The following is a 14,765-nucleotide window of genomic DNA, read 5'->3' on the forward strand; positions in this document are numbered from 1 at the left end:
TATATAAGCATGAGCTGTGGTTTAGCATTATAACAAGTTGTTGCTTATGGATTAAACCCATCTCCTTAACGTAGTCCTGCGGTTGCTGAATCTTAATCAGAGATCTAACTAACATTAGTGTATGGTGCAAAATATGGGGATGAAGTTAAACCCAAACAAAACAATAGTCCATGAAATTCCTTATCCCTAATCTAGATATTAATCTTTTGTATTGCCATTTAATTAGTTCATCATTGAGAATGCTCTATATAATTTTCTTATCTGACTATCCTGGGCATTCAGATATTTAAGACTTACTTTATATAAGCAGTCCATAGTAACCAATAACATCATTTGATGTTCGTCTGTGGATGATGAATATAGTATGAAAAATTTTCAGACATAGTGCTACTGCTACTCATATGGCATGCAGCTGCTGACATTTTAATGGCAATGAGGAGAAAATATGCTAGAAAAAGGTGTGAATGCAAGAAAGACAGAATACATAAGTTTATTAAAATCACAATACCAATTGTAGCAATAATAATGGCACAACGATATCCTTTAAACACTCAGAATCTAAAAATGATCACAAAATACTCTATCATAAAAAAATCTTTAAGTAACTGTGTAAGCACAATTTTAGGTAAAGAACTAAAACAATTTAAACAAGCTTTCATGTCTAGAACCACTATATACTACTGAGAATACTCAGGGAATTTCATTGTGGAAAACCTAACTAAAGTGATTTACTTCAATATATGAATTCTTTCGTTAAATAGAACTAACTTCAACATTACTGTCAGAGGACAAAAAAGTATTTTTTCACACCAAACACATAGGCATAGGGCCAAAAAAATTCTATAAACCAAATGTTAAGGGTTTTACCAAATGATTAAAGTTGTTCTTGAAAAAATGAATATATTTATTGTACAAGGCTTTGATATATCATTGTGAAATTCTTTTTAACAATGTATCTTATAAACAAATGCAGTATACAGAATCACTGGCCCACTTGTAATAAATCTTTACTTTTATTCTATACAACAAGGAGTGGTTGAACATAACTCTCCAATAAATTTCATTGTCTAAACAAACAAGAAACTTTACAGAATCTGTGGAACAAAAGCTTTATATATAAAAATCAGTGCTTGAAAGAAACTTCTGTTGGATCTTCGTGTAGAGTCACAGTGCGAAGCGAATCTTCTTCATAGATTTCTAATAGTGCTCTTGTTCCATCATTGAAGGTGAAGGAAAGACCACCATCAATCACTAAAGACGCATCAAAGCACCGTGACTTGACTGCAATAGACCTTGCGTGCCCGCGAGGTTTAACGCATTCACTTCTTGTGGGGGATGAAATAAGTTGATCCCTGATAGTATATACCATTCTTGGTGCCTCTGAAACAGATGCATGAAAGTCACACACTACTGTATATGTCTGACACAGTGTTTTACTTACAAACTTGTTTCGTCACAAAATCATTGCCCTATGGCAGCCTAATTGCGAGTCCAATTTAATTTCCAGACAAGCATAAAAAAAGAAGTTCCTACATGACTACCTGTAATTCAGAGTTCCAAAACAACTCTAGCAGAAATTTTATTTACTCCATGCGTCCTATTTTCTTTGCACAGCTTTCCAGTTTGGTAAAAAAATTAATGTATTGTATCATTTTATGATTTTTTCAACTACTGCATCTTTGCATTTCAAAATTATCAATTTTTTTCCTCCTTATGACCTAGTTGGTGACGGTTCATAATAAAATTAGCTTATTTCAAATGTCATGATTAGCGAGTGCTTTTCTTGGCCAGCTGGAATGGATGGTCCAGTGAGTCTTGCTACTATAGCTAATGGCAGGGAAATCTGCAGTTTTTCATAGCAATTCATGCCTATATTGTCCAGACCTCTATAGACATATAAATCAAAGTAAATAAGCATCCTCATAAGCCAAGTTAGAGTAATAAGCAACACGAAAAAGTAACAGAAGTAGAGTTAAGCACAAGTCATGATAATATTGAATACTTTTTGACCTTAGATGCTTGCTTTGCACTCAAGTTCTCACAACTACAATGATCTGTTTTAATTTACAAAACATTCAACACTTCGCCATATAGGTAGGTTTCTTACTTCACTGTGAGGAAAACTATATTCCTTATTATCTTTCTCGTCCAGGGTTTCTTTCTTTATGGCCTGGGGGTGAATAAAAGAATTTCTTACCATTCCTAAAAAATATTTAGGACGAAAATATAAGCTTTTTATAGACAAAATTAAGAACCATTATAGATTTTCTGTCACCTCATGATTGAAAAAGAATTCTGTATGTAGAATCAATTATTTTTTGTGATTCAATTACCCGAATTTAAATAATGTATGTAATAAGAAATAAATCTGCTCTAAGTACTTCATATGTATACTTAACCTTTCTTTTTCAGATTTGGGTCTCTAATTAAAAGTGGCTGTTCCTGAGTCACCTCCTCTCTCAGCAACTGCTATTACTGACAATAGTTTCCAATTGCATCTTATATATAAAATTCAATATCAATGATATTATATTAGTTTTGGTGCAAAGCTGAGGCTGAATTATTATTATTTGCCAGTTTTCAAGAAGCAAAACAAAAACAAAATGTCAAAATTATCAGAAATAGGCACCACGCCAAACAGACATATCGCCTTCCTAGCAAACAAATGTATGCTTCCATTTATACGACCTGTTATGCAGTAGTGTGAGGAAAGATGCCCAAATTTTCAAGGTTTGTTCTCAAGCTCATGTTTTGATGGGGTCAGTAATCTTTATATAATTAGCCATAAAAATATTTTCCAAAAACGAAATAATACAAGTACTCATTTGTTTTTGCATAGTGAAATTTGTAGATTACTGCTTTTTATGACTGATAAGTCCAAAAAAAAAATATGCATACATTTTAGTTATTTTTAATAATGAGCTTTTGAGTTTGTATTTTACTAATTGCTATGCAAAACTTTACCTTTCTTGTTCTTTGTGAAGCAAATCAACAAACTGAAGGGTCGAAGTTATCTGAAAAAATTCCATAAAGTACTTCTTCTCTTTCTTTCGACTTCTCCCATTCAGAGGTTACCACAGCGGATCACCTGTCTTCATCCACTTCTATCCACTGAATCCTCCTCTGTCATGCCAACTACCCTCAGATCTTCTCTTAGCAAATCTATAAATCTCCTCTTAGGTCTTCCTCTCTTCCTTTTATTTGGTGGATTTATGCTTAGCATCCTACTTCCGACATACTCTTCCTCCCTTCTCTTTACGTGCCCGACCCACCTTAGTTTTGCTTCCCTTACTTTCTTTCGAAACTGATTAACATGTGCAGTTCCTCTGATGATATTCTTTCTTGTTACTAGAAGTGGGAACCTCAACATTTTCATTTCTGAAACTTCCTTCTCTTATTCATACTTCTTGGTTAAGGTACAGTCTCCAAACTATATAGCATAGCTGGTTTTACCAACACCTTATATGTTTTCCCTTTCAGACTTGCTAATATCCCTTTTTTTGCATACCACACCTCATACTCTTCTCCAGCCATTCCAACCAGAATAAATTTTCCTACTCGCCTCCACATTGCACCAACCATCACTTTGTATAGATGATCCTATATATTCAAATTCATCTACCTTTCTCAATTCTATATGTTCCAATCACACAGCATTCCAGGCATTCCTCTCACTTACACATATATACTCTGTCTTACTTCGGCTGATTTTCATACCCATCCATTCTAAATTTCCAGATTTGCTTTAATCTCCGCATTACTAGACCATAGAGACTCCTGCCTAATGCCATCAATCAATCTATCCATGATAACTGCAAACAGGAAAGGGCTAAAAGCCGATCCCTGGTGCAATCCAACCTCAAAATTAAACCATTCCGTTGTGCCCACTGCACACCTCACTTGAATATTCTCATACATATCCCGCGCTGCCCTCACATACTTATCTTACCTGCTCCAGAGAGCCTAATGCAATACCATAATTCATCTTTTTTGGGCTCGGCCATGTCGTCCTGATGGAAGGTTCCTTTAGGTAGCTTTCCAAGGGATATTTGCTACAGTGATACTCCCACAGAATTAACCGTAGGTCTCCAGAATTCTAACTCCTGGCTTAAGTATATTTAATATATCTTTAAGGATATCGCATAATATCAGGGGACGTATTTTTTGATACGACACATAGCAATCTTCACCCCAAATAGATTTAAGTCTTTAAGGGGGAAGAGTGACGAACGAAAGGGGAGCCGTTATGAAGGTACTGTACCCAGTGGACCCCCTCCCTGTACTACTACGGGCCATCATTCCTTTCAACTGTAGCATTTAAGCTAAGTGCGCTTCCGGGTTTCTCTCGGTGTTGTTACAGTTTATTGGATTATTATCATGCAATCTCCAGCATCTTCATCCTCTGGATGTTGAGTATTTGATCTTTCCTGCGTATAATTTACAGCTCCCTTCTCACAGTTGAATTCGCATAATTTAAGTGTGTTAAGTGGAGTGCAGCCAACCCCGGAGGCGACCACCGCTGTCGCACGTCATAAATGCAATTATTTAGTTAGTAGTGCGACGTTCCGGTATTTAGCTATAAAGAAACTTTTTAGCTAGTTAAGCAAAATTATACTAGTGAAGATTGCATATACAGTGAACCCTCATTTATCGCGGTAGATAGGTTCCAGACGCGGCCGCGATAGGTGAAAATCCGCGAAGTAGTGACACCATATTTACCTATTTATTCAACATGTATATTCAGACTTTTAAAACCTTCCCTTGTACGTAGTACTGTTAACAAACTACCCTTTAATGTACAGAACACTTAATGCATGTACTACAGTACCCTAAACTAAAACAGGCACAAATATTAAAGGCAATTTTATATCATGCGTTTCCTAAACACGCTAAAAAGCACGTTAAAAAATGGCAACCAATGTTTTGTTTACATTTATCTCTGATCATAATGAAGAAACAAACTGGAGGTAGAGCTTTGCTTATTACCCAGACATATTTCCCATACTATTCCCTTAGAACTACATCACATCTTCCTACTTTATATATATATATATATATATATATATATATATATATATATATATATATATATATATATATATATATATATATATATATATATATATATATATATATATATATATATATATATATATATATATACATATATATATATATATATATGTGTGTGTATATATATATATAAATATATATATGTGTATATATATATTTTTGGGCTCAAGCCATGGCGTCCTGATGGAAGGTTCCTTTTTGGTAGCTTCCTTGGGTAAATAACTACTAAGATATTCCCAGAGAATTTAACCACAGGTTATCACAGAATTCTAACTTCTGGAGCGAGTATCCTAAAGGTTTCCCTTTTAAGACATCGTATATCAACAGGGGACGCATGTATTAACGCGCCACATAGCTATCTACACCCCGAACAGAGTTAATGCTTCGGTGTGTAAGGGCAGAGAATAGCTGGGAGCCGTTCCATAGCTAATCTCATCCGTGGCTACTTTTGGTACTCGAGACGTAAACAAACGGGCGCCATTGCTTAAATGACGTCACGACCGTCTTCATCCTTCGTTTAGTAGCTTGCCTTACTAGTCGGACTTTTCCCTGTGCGTACTTTATCGTCTTGCATCTTTATCATGTCGCTACCTTCGGCCTCGCCTTCTTCTGGAAAGTTGAGTACAAGGTTCCAGTATTGTTTAGTTAAGCTCTGACCGTAAAGTAAATATTACTTTTCGAGATATTTGTTGTTTTGTGGCAGAGCTGTGCCTCTACCGGACCCGCCATTTTATGGCGTCGTTGTTGTTCTGCATGCCTTATTTAGTTAGCCACAACAACGCTTCCGGCCTTATTTACTAATCGATAATATTAGTTTATTTAGTCTTCATAGCTAGGAACTTTTATATAGTGTTTTGACGCTTTTTTACCGGTCATCGATTGACCCCATACCAGTTGGCTACTATAGCCCCCAGGCCAGAGCGCCTATATTAGTGTTCATGCATGATTTTATCAGTGATCCTAGGCTTACTTATGAAGATAGTGGCATTATTTTACAATACTATTGACTGTGATGCAAGTGTTTTCGCCTTCAGGGACCATATAGGGGATAGGTTAGTTAGTGTGCCTTCCTAACCTAACCTACATGTAGGACCCCAATATGCTTCCTTCATCCCCCTGCCCTTGGGCATTCCCTCTGTGTAGCCTTGCTCCCCCTACCACGTAAGGGGATCAAGCTCTTATCAGAGTATGTTATCGCCTCTCTGTCCTCCCTACGGGAATGACCCCCCCTTAGGGTTGCGCCTGAGAGTGAGGAACGGCTAGTCTTTCCTCTATTGCTAGGACTAAGTCTACGACTTTCCTGCGATAGCGACATGTCTTCTATCCTTCCTAGTTCAGGACGTACATCCCTGCTCTAGGTTAGGTTTTGGAAGGGTTTATTTTGTTCCTTGCTGAAACTGTACCCATGCACCGTTTCAGTCAGGCTGCCTTACCTGAGGTTAGGGAGTGTCCTCCCTTCCTTAGTGGCCGCTCTGGTACAGAACCCCTTCCATGGAAGACCCTTCTCTTCTCCCCTCCCCACCTATCGCTTGTATAGCCTAGCCTATACTTAGGTTAGTCTATACCCATCTGTCCCCTGTCCTACAACTCCTCCTTAGGGTGGAGTGATAGGGCTACCTTGAGCTTCTGTGTACAGTCCGCTCTGGTACATATACCCTTCATAGTGTCATATGGGGTTAGCCACTGGATGTGTTCTGTATGCAGGGGTCTCACCCCCCCCCCCCTTTTTGGGTGTCCCCTAGCCCTCCCTTGGGCTACCCTAGCTCCCGGTCCTCTGCGGCCCCTGCTTCTGGGTGATAGAGTCAGCCTCTATCATGGGTACACCCTCTCAGGGGGAATGTCTGGGAGTCCATGGCCGGACCCCCCTACATCCCTCCCTCTGTCTCTTTCACTATCCGGGTGCCGGTCCCTTGCCGCCTCCACTGTCGGCGATACCCACCTCCTACCTTGGTGACTCACCCCATATCCCCATGGCCGCCAGTCCTCCGTGTGCCGGGGGACTGCTGCCTGCCGCCGGCTTCCAGCCGATGGCTCTCCCCCTTCCTCATAGCTTGGTCGTCCGCCCGCCGGCCGGCCCCCGGAGTTCCGGCATCCACTGCCGGCAACCCGGTTCTGCTATAACCATCCTTGTTCCTGTCACCAATCCGGCAACCTCCGGCTGCCGGAGCCGCCGCTCCCTCTGCCGGAGCCGCCGCTCCCTCTGCCGGCGTGCCGCCGCTGTGCCGGCGGCCGCCTCCCTGGTATTACTCTTTGACTTTTATATTGTCTGTCCTAATGCCAGAAACTCTGCTGGAGCGGCCTCCGGCGTGCCGGAACCTTCCGGAGGCGTCAAGACGACTTGCACCCCCTTCTACTAGCTATCATCTAATACTGATAGCCCTACACTGCAACCAGATGGCTTGTTTACGTATATCGATCAGTACCTTAGTACTGTTCTACTGGTAATCATGCTGTCTTCTTGCATTTTACAGATTTCCAGCATGCTGCGTGTATCTTAGCGCGGCTGGTTGCCGGAAGCAGTTACCCTTTGGGATCCTTTAGCCCCCTAATTTGGGACTGAGTGGCCTCAGTCCCAACCTTATCCTTAACAATTCCTATGGAATTCCATTTGCCCTATGGACTTCTATTGGAATTCTATCCTGTGCATTCGACCACCTCGGATTATACAAGGATAAAGCTTACGGTAACCAGCCGGGCGGGATGCACGGAGTATGTTTCTTTCCTATCTCAATCCTCTGTGCATCACACCCTTTATCAAGTTAAAGTTAATGATTAATATTAACCTAGTCTAAGAGCCATTCTTATGACTCCCCCCATACTCATTTTCTCTTTCTTCCACAGGAGGAGCAGAAGAAGTGTGACTTCGACTTCTGCGCTGTGAAACGCCCGCACTTCTACGGGCATACGGCTTGCAGGACTCACGCCCCTTGTGCTAACAAGAAAGGGGATTTGAAATTCTGGGACCCGCTGAACTGTACGGTCTGCCAGGCTCACCTAGTTGATGCCTTCCATAACCCTCCCTCAGCGGAGGTCAGGGACACTTCTCGGGATAAGCTACGCAAGTGGGTGCGTGGCTTCCAGAAGAATGCCACCGGACCGTACCTGGCCACTGAAGAAATGAGGTCTCTTTTGTTCCCAAAGGCCTCCCCTGATTCTGTGGTGCCCAAAGATTCGATCCCCACTGTCCAAATTACGGTGGAACCAGACGTAGTCATGGCCCAGTCCATGCACGAGTGCCACCTGGATTCCGAGGACGACGAACACATGTCGGATGTTTCGGAGGGCACGGAGAAGACCCTTATGGCTCAAGGTGCGGAAGATGATGAGGACCAGGTGGAATACACCGAGTCGGAGCAAGAGGTCGCTCCTCCTTCCATCACCGCCCCTACTCCTACACCGACGGAAGTGTCTCTCCTGTCTACCCATATATATATGTGTGTATATATATATATATATATATATATATATATATATATATATATATATATATATATATATATATATATATATATATATATATATATATATACACATACATATATACATACATACATATATACATAAATACATATATATATATATATATATATATATATATATATATATATATATATATATATATATATATGTTACTGTAAATATATGGGTTATGGAAAAAATCCGTGAAGTGGTGAATCCGCGATGGTCGAACCGCGAAGTAGCGAGGGTTCACTGTATATATTTCCTCTTCCGATATGTAACGTTACTTTCGTATACGATGAGGACCCAGGTGGTATCACTCGTAGCCGCGGTCCCCACCCAAGTTAGGCCAGCCTAACTCGTTTTGTATACGTTAGTAATGTAAATCCCATTGTTTAACCTCTTGTATCATTCCCATTAATTCGGTTGGGGATATATATCTCCTCGAATTCATTGGTATAATTCGATACGTTTCTCTTTTAGAGAAAAGAGGATAAACCCTTCCTCCTCCCCTGAGCGCCGCCATCCCAAGCGGCAACACTATCTTTTGTCATCGCCACTGAGTAGTTAACTCCGGTGTGACTTAGATAGTTTTTTACCATCGATCTTCTTTGATTAGACCTCTCCTTTATGCCTTTCAGGTGGACCTTTCAAGTGAAATCTTCAATAAGATACCAAAAGCATGCGCTAGACTCAAACCAGCAACCCCTCCAAAGCCCATATCATAGTCATTGGACAAAGTCTTGCACTACGCTTTGAATATGAACAATGAGGATTGCACTCTAAAGGATATGACACAAAGTGATATTTCTGTTTGCTATAGCCTCAGGGGCTAGAGTTAGTGAAATAGAGGCCTTATCCAGGAGTGAAGGCCATATTCAGTTCACGGAAACGGGAGAACTGAACCTTTTCCCTTATCCTACCTTTCTCGCCAAAAATGAGCAGAGCAGATGGGGTCCTTGGAGAATCTGCCCTCTAAGGAAGATGTCTCTGTATGTCCAGTAGTGTGTCTCAAGGTCTATCTTCGAAGAACTTCAGACTTCAAGGAGGGACAACTCTCCCAAGGCAAAACCTCAGGATAAAATTTATCCTTAAAACAACTGGGGGCAAAACTCACCTAATTTATTTGCAGAGCAGATCCTGACAGTACACCCGCAGGTCACGATCCAAGAAAAGTTGCTTCTTCGTTGAACTTCTTTCAACATGTGGACTTTGATAGGCTCCGCTCATATACGGGGTGGAAATCATCCAGAGTCTTCTATAAACATTATGCAAAGCAAGTGCATGAGATAAAACACTTTGTGGTGGCGGCAGGTAGTGTCATAAAACCTGCTGTCTAGTGCTGCGATGAACAGTGTACTGTTTTGGGACTCAACAGTGTATCGGGTGAATAGGTGTTAGAACCCTCGAGTGAAATACCTTCTAGTGAAAATCACTATGGTGATTTATGGACTGTTCTATAAAGTGCAGAATCTAACCAATACCACCAGTGCCGTGTGAACATTTGTACAGTGTTGAAGCATATCCAACATCTAAGTGAAACTAAACAAATTAACTTCACATTATTGAGTGGCATTTTAACAAATGAATTAATATATGTATATTCTTCCCTTACAGGTTAAATATATATATATATATATATATATATATATATATATATATATATATATATATATATATATATATATATATATATATATATATATATATATATATATATATATATATATATATATATATATATATATATATATATATATATATATATAACCATGATGTTCATATAAGCAGGCTAGATTCCTTCTCAGGATACATTATTATCATTTTGTTTTGCTTATGAAATACAAACTTTGAATCCTTATAGTCGAAGTCGATAATTTCCCTGCAGGGGGTAGGAAGCCCTAAGTTAGTTCCAAACCTAGTGGATATGACAAATAACGGTAATGTCATATATAAAGGTCTAGGAGACCATATAAGGAACTCATTCAAAAATATAGTACTTTCAAGTTAATTCTCTGGTAAGCTTCCATCAGGATGACATGGCTGAGCCCAAAAAATGGATTTTGAGCAAAGTGAAAAATCTATTTTTGGATGAGATAGCCATGTCGTCCTGATGGAACCACCCTTCTTCCTTAAAAAATAACCCCACCCGAAACTACTCTATCTGCGGCTATTACTCCTTAAATGCAACTAGTAATGATGGGCCGTAGTAGTACAGGGAGGGGGTCCACCGGGTACCTTGATAACGGCTCCCCCTTCGTTCGCCACTCTTCCCCCTCAAAGAGTTAAATCTATTCGGGATGAAGATTGCTAAGTGTCATATAAAAAAATATGTCCCCTGATATTATGCGATATCCTTAAAGATATATTAAGGATACTCGCGCCAGGAGTTAGAATTCTGGAGACCTACGGTTCATTCTCTGGGAGTATCACTGTAGCAAATATCCCTTAGAAAGCTACCTAAAGGAACCTTCCATCAAGATGACATGGCTATCTCACCTAAAAATAGATTTTTCACTTTGCTCAAAATCCATTTTGACACCTTATCATAAGCTTTCCCAAAGTCCAAAAACACAATACAATTCTTTCTGTCCTACTAGATATTTTTCAATTAACATTTGCAAAGAAAATATGGCAACTGAAGTGCTCATATCTGCCATGAAAACATATTCCTGGCCACTGACTGTTACCTGTACCCTTGGTTTAGCTTCTACTACTCTTTCCCATATCTTCAGTTTGTGCAATTCTGAGCAGCTCCCCTTTTCTTATAGATAGGCACCAAGATACTCCTTCGCCTTTATTCAGATTCTCTTCCCTGCTGAACAGCTTTGTTAGTAACCTCACTGCAACATCTCCCAAGCACCTCCACACCACACTGATTTTGTCTAGACCTATCTCCTTACCTTTACATTCTCTTCAAAGCATTCATTACATCCATCTCACTTATGACATATACTTTCCTATATGTCCGTGGAGCTTCAACCAGTATGTTCTCCCTTGCATTCTCCACATTCATGAGATCTCTAAAGTATTTTTTGGGCTCAAGCCATGGCGTCCTGATGGAAGGTTCCTGTTTGGTAGCTTCCTTGGGTATAAGACTACTAAGATATTCCCAGAGAATTTAACCACAGGTTATCACAGAATTCTAACTTCTGGAGCGAGTATCTCAAAGGTTTCCCTTTAAGACATCGTAATACAACAGGGGACACGCATGTCTGGTCGTGCCACATAGCTATCTCCACCCCGAACAGAGTTAACGCTTCGGTGTGTAAGGGCTGAGAATAGCTGGGAGCCGTTCCACAGCTAATCTCACTCGTGGCTACTACTGATACTCGAGACGTAAACAAACGGACGCCATTGCTCTAATGACGTCACGCGCGTCTTCATCCTTTGTTTAGTAGCTGCCCTACTGAGACGGATTTTCCCTTGTGTGAACTTTATCGTTTTGCATCTTCGCTATGTCGTTACCTTCAGCCTCGCCTTCTTCTGGAAAGTTGAGTACAAGGTTCCAGTATTGTTTAATTAAGCTCTGGCCGTAAAGTAAATATTATTTTGCGAAATAATTGATGTTTTGTGGCAGAGCTGTGCCTCTACCGGACCCGCCATTTTATGGCGTCGTTGTTGTTTTGCATGTCTTATTTAGTTAGCCACAACAACGCTTCCGGCCTTATATACTAATCGAATACATTAGTTTATTTAGTCTTCATAGCTAGGAACTTTTATATCGTGTTTAGACGCTTTTTATCGGTCATCGATTGACCTCATACCAGTCGGCTACTATAGCCCCCAGGCCAGGAGCCTATATACAAGTGTTCATGCATGATTTATCAGTGATCCTAGACTAAGTTATGAAGATAGTGGCATTATTATTTTACAATACTTTTGACTAGTGATGCAAATGTTTTCGCCTTCAGGGACCATATAGGGGATAGGCTAGTCAGTGATTCTTACTAGCCTAACCTAACCTTAGGACCCCTATATGCTTCCTTCATCCCCTGCCTTGGCATTCCCTCTAATTAGCCTTGATCCCTTTTCTGAGTAAAGGGATTTATTGTCTAATAGAGTATTATATCGCCTCTCAGTCCTCCCTAAAGGAATGAACCCCCTTTAGGATTGCGTCTGAGAGTGAGGTTAGGCTAGCCTACCTCTATGGCTAGGATAGTCTGCGACTTTCCTGCGATAGCGATACGTCTTCTTCCTTGCCTAGTTCAGGACTTTTAGCCCTGATCTAGGTCGGGTTAGGAAGGTTTCTCTGTTCCATGCTGAAACTGTACTCTTGCACCGTTTTAGCCGATCAGCCTAATCTTAGGTTAGGGAGTGTCCTCCCTTCCCTTTGTGGCCGCTCTGGTACAGAAACCCTTCCTGGGAAGACCCCTCTCTTCTCCCTCCCCACCTATCTCTTGTATAGCCTAGCCTATGCTTAGGTTAGTTTATACTCATCTGTCCCCTGTCCTACAACTCCTCCTTAGGGTGGATGAGTAGGGCTACCCGAGCTTCCTTGTGCAGTCCGCTCTGGTACATATACCTTCATAGTGTCCTATAAGGTTAGTTCCTAGTGTAGCTCTGCATAAGGGAGTCTCCCCCCCCCCATCTTGGGTGTTCCCTAGTCCTCCCTTGGGCTACCTGCTCCCGGTCCCTAGTGACCCCTGCATATGGATGATAGAGCCTGTCTCTATCATGGGTACACCCCCTCAGGGAGGGGGAGGGATGTCTGGAACCCTGAAGGTACTTCCTGCATCCTTCCCCCCCTCCCCCTGTCTCTCTATCTATCCGGGTGCCGGTCTCTTGCCGCCTCTTATGCCGGCAATACCTGCCTCTTGGTGACTTCCCTACCCTTGCCGCCAGCCCCCCGTGTTCCGAGGGACTGCCGGCTGCCGCCGGCTACTACCGGCGGCTCTCCTACTCCTATCTAATCGTCCGCTTGCCGGTCGATCTCCGGAGTGCCGGCATATACTGCCGGCAACCCGATACTACCTGTACCATCCTTACCCCAGTCACCAATCCGGCATCCTCCGGCTGCCGGAGCCACCGCTCCCTGCCGGCGTGCCGCCGTTGTGCCGGCGGCCGCCATCCTGGTATCTAACTGACTTTTGAAAATTGTCTGTTCTAATGCCAGAATCTATGCTGGAGCGAGCTCCGGCGTGCCGGCGGCTTGCCGGATACCCCGGAGGCGTCAAGAATACTTGCACCCCCTCTCTGTAGCTATCATAAGACTAAGATAGCCCTACCTGGCAAATAGATAAGCTGCTTTGCTTCTAAGATCAGTACCTAGTACTGCTCTATTAGTGATCATGCTGTCTCTTTGCATTCTTCTATTTCCAGCATGCTATGTGCATCTTAGCACGGCTGGTTGCCAGAAGCAGTTACCCTTAATGAGACCTTCTGGCTCTTATCTGGGAACCGAATGAATTCGATCCCAACCTTGTCCTTGGCTTTCCATGGAGTTCCAATATAATGGGAATCCTAAGAAACTATATCCAATGATCTCGGTCATTTGGATTATCCCAGGACCAAGCCTATGGTAACCAGCCGGGCGAGATGCATGGAGCGTGTTCTCCTTTACTGTTTCACTCTCTATGCATCACACCTTCTGTAAGTTAAAATTAATGATTAATATTAACTTAATTTAAGAGCCATTCCTATGACTCCCCCATACTCATTTTCTCTTTCTTCCACAGGAGGAGCAGATGAAGTGCGATTTCGCATACTGTGCCGTGAAACGCTCCCAGTTTTACGGACATACGGCGTGCAGGACTCACGCCCCTTGCTCAGACAAGAAAGGGGATTGGAAGTTCTGGAATCCACTGGAATGTACGGTCTGCCAGGCCTACCTAGTTGAGGCCTTCCATAACCCTCCCTCAGCGGAGGTTAGAGACATTGCTCGTGAGAAACTGCGCAAGTGGGTGCGTGGTTTTCAGAGGAATGCCACTGGACCGTACCTGGCCACCGAAGAACTGAGGTCCCTGTTGTTCCCTAAGGCCTCCCCTGATTCAGTGGTTCCAAAGGAAGCAATCCCCACTGTCCAAATTACGGTGGAACCTGATGTGGTCATGGCTCAGTCCATGCACGAGTGTCGCCTAGATTCCGAAGAGGATGAACAGATCTCTGACGTCTCGGAAGACACGGAGAAGACGCTTATGGCTCAAGGAGCCGAAGAGGACGAAGACAAGGTGGAATACACCGAGTCGGAGATTGGAGCTACTCCCTCGTCCATCCCTCCGCCTACTCCTACA

General features: G+C 41.9%; 2 protein-coding genes across 3 annotated transcripts in view; both read right to left on the reverse strand.

Annotated features, from left to right (window-relative positions):
- The window catches only part of LOC137629047 (uncharacterized), a 613,817-nt gene that overhangs the window by 341,743 nt on the left and 257,309 nt on the right, over positions 1 to 14,765 (reverse strand). The gene's annotated exons all lie outside the window — the stretch shown is intronic.
- The window catches only part of LOC137629531 (NAD kinase 2, mitochondrial-like), a 101,587-nt gene continuing 87,298 nt past the window's right edge, over positions 477 to 14,765 (reverse strand). For both annotated transcript variants that reach the window (XM_068360936.1, XM_068360937.1), the window contains one exon: positions 477 to 1,380. In XM_068360936.1, the coding sequence (XP_068217037.1) occupies positions 1,124 to 1,380 (257 nt within the window). In that variant the 3' untranslated portion in view covers positions 477 to 1,123. The remainder of the gene's footprint in view (positions 1,381 to 14,765) is intronic.

Source organism: Palaemon carinicauda, chromosome 37 (assembly GCF_036898095.1).
Source record: "Palaemon carinicauda isolate YSFRI2023 chromosome 37, ASM3689809v2, whole genome shotgun sequence".
Lineage (NCBI taxonomy): Eukaryota > Metazoa > Arthropoda > Malacostraca > Decapoda > Palaemonidae > Palaemon > Palaemon carinicauda.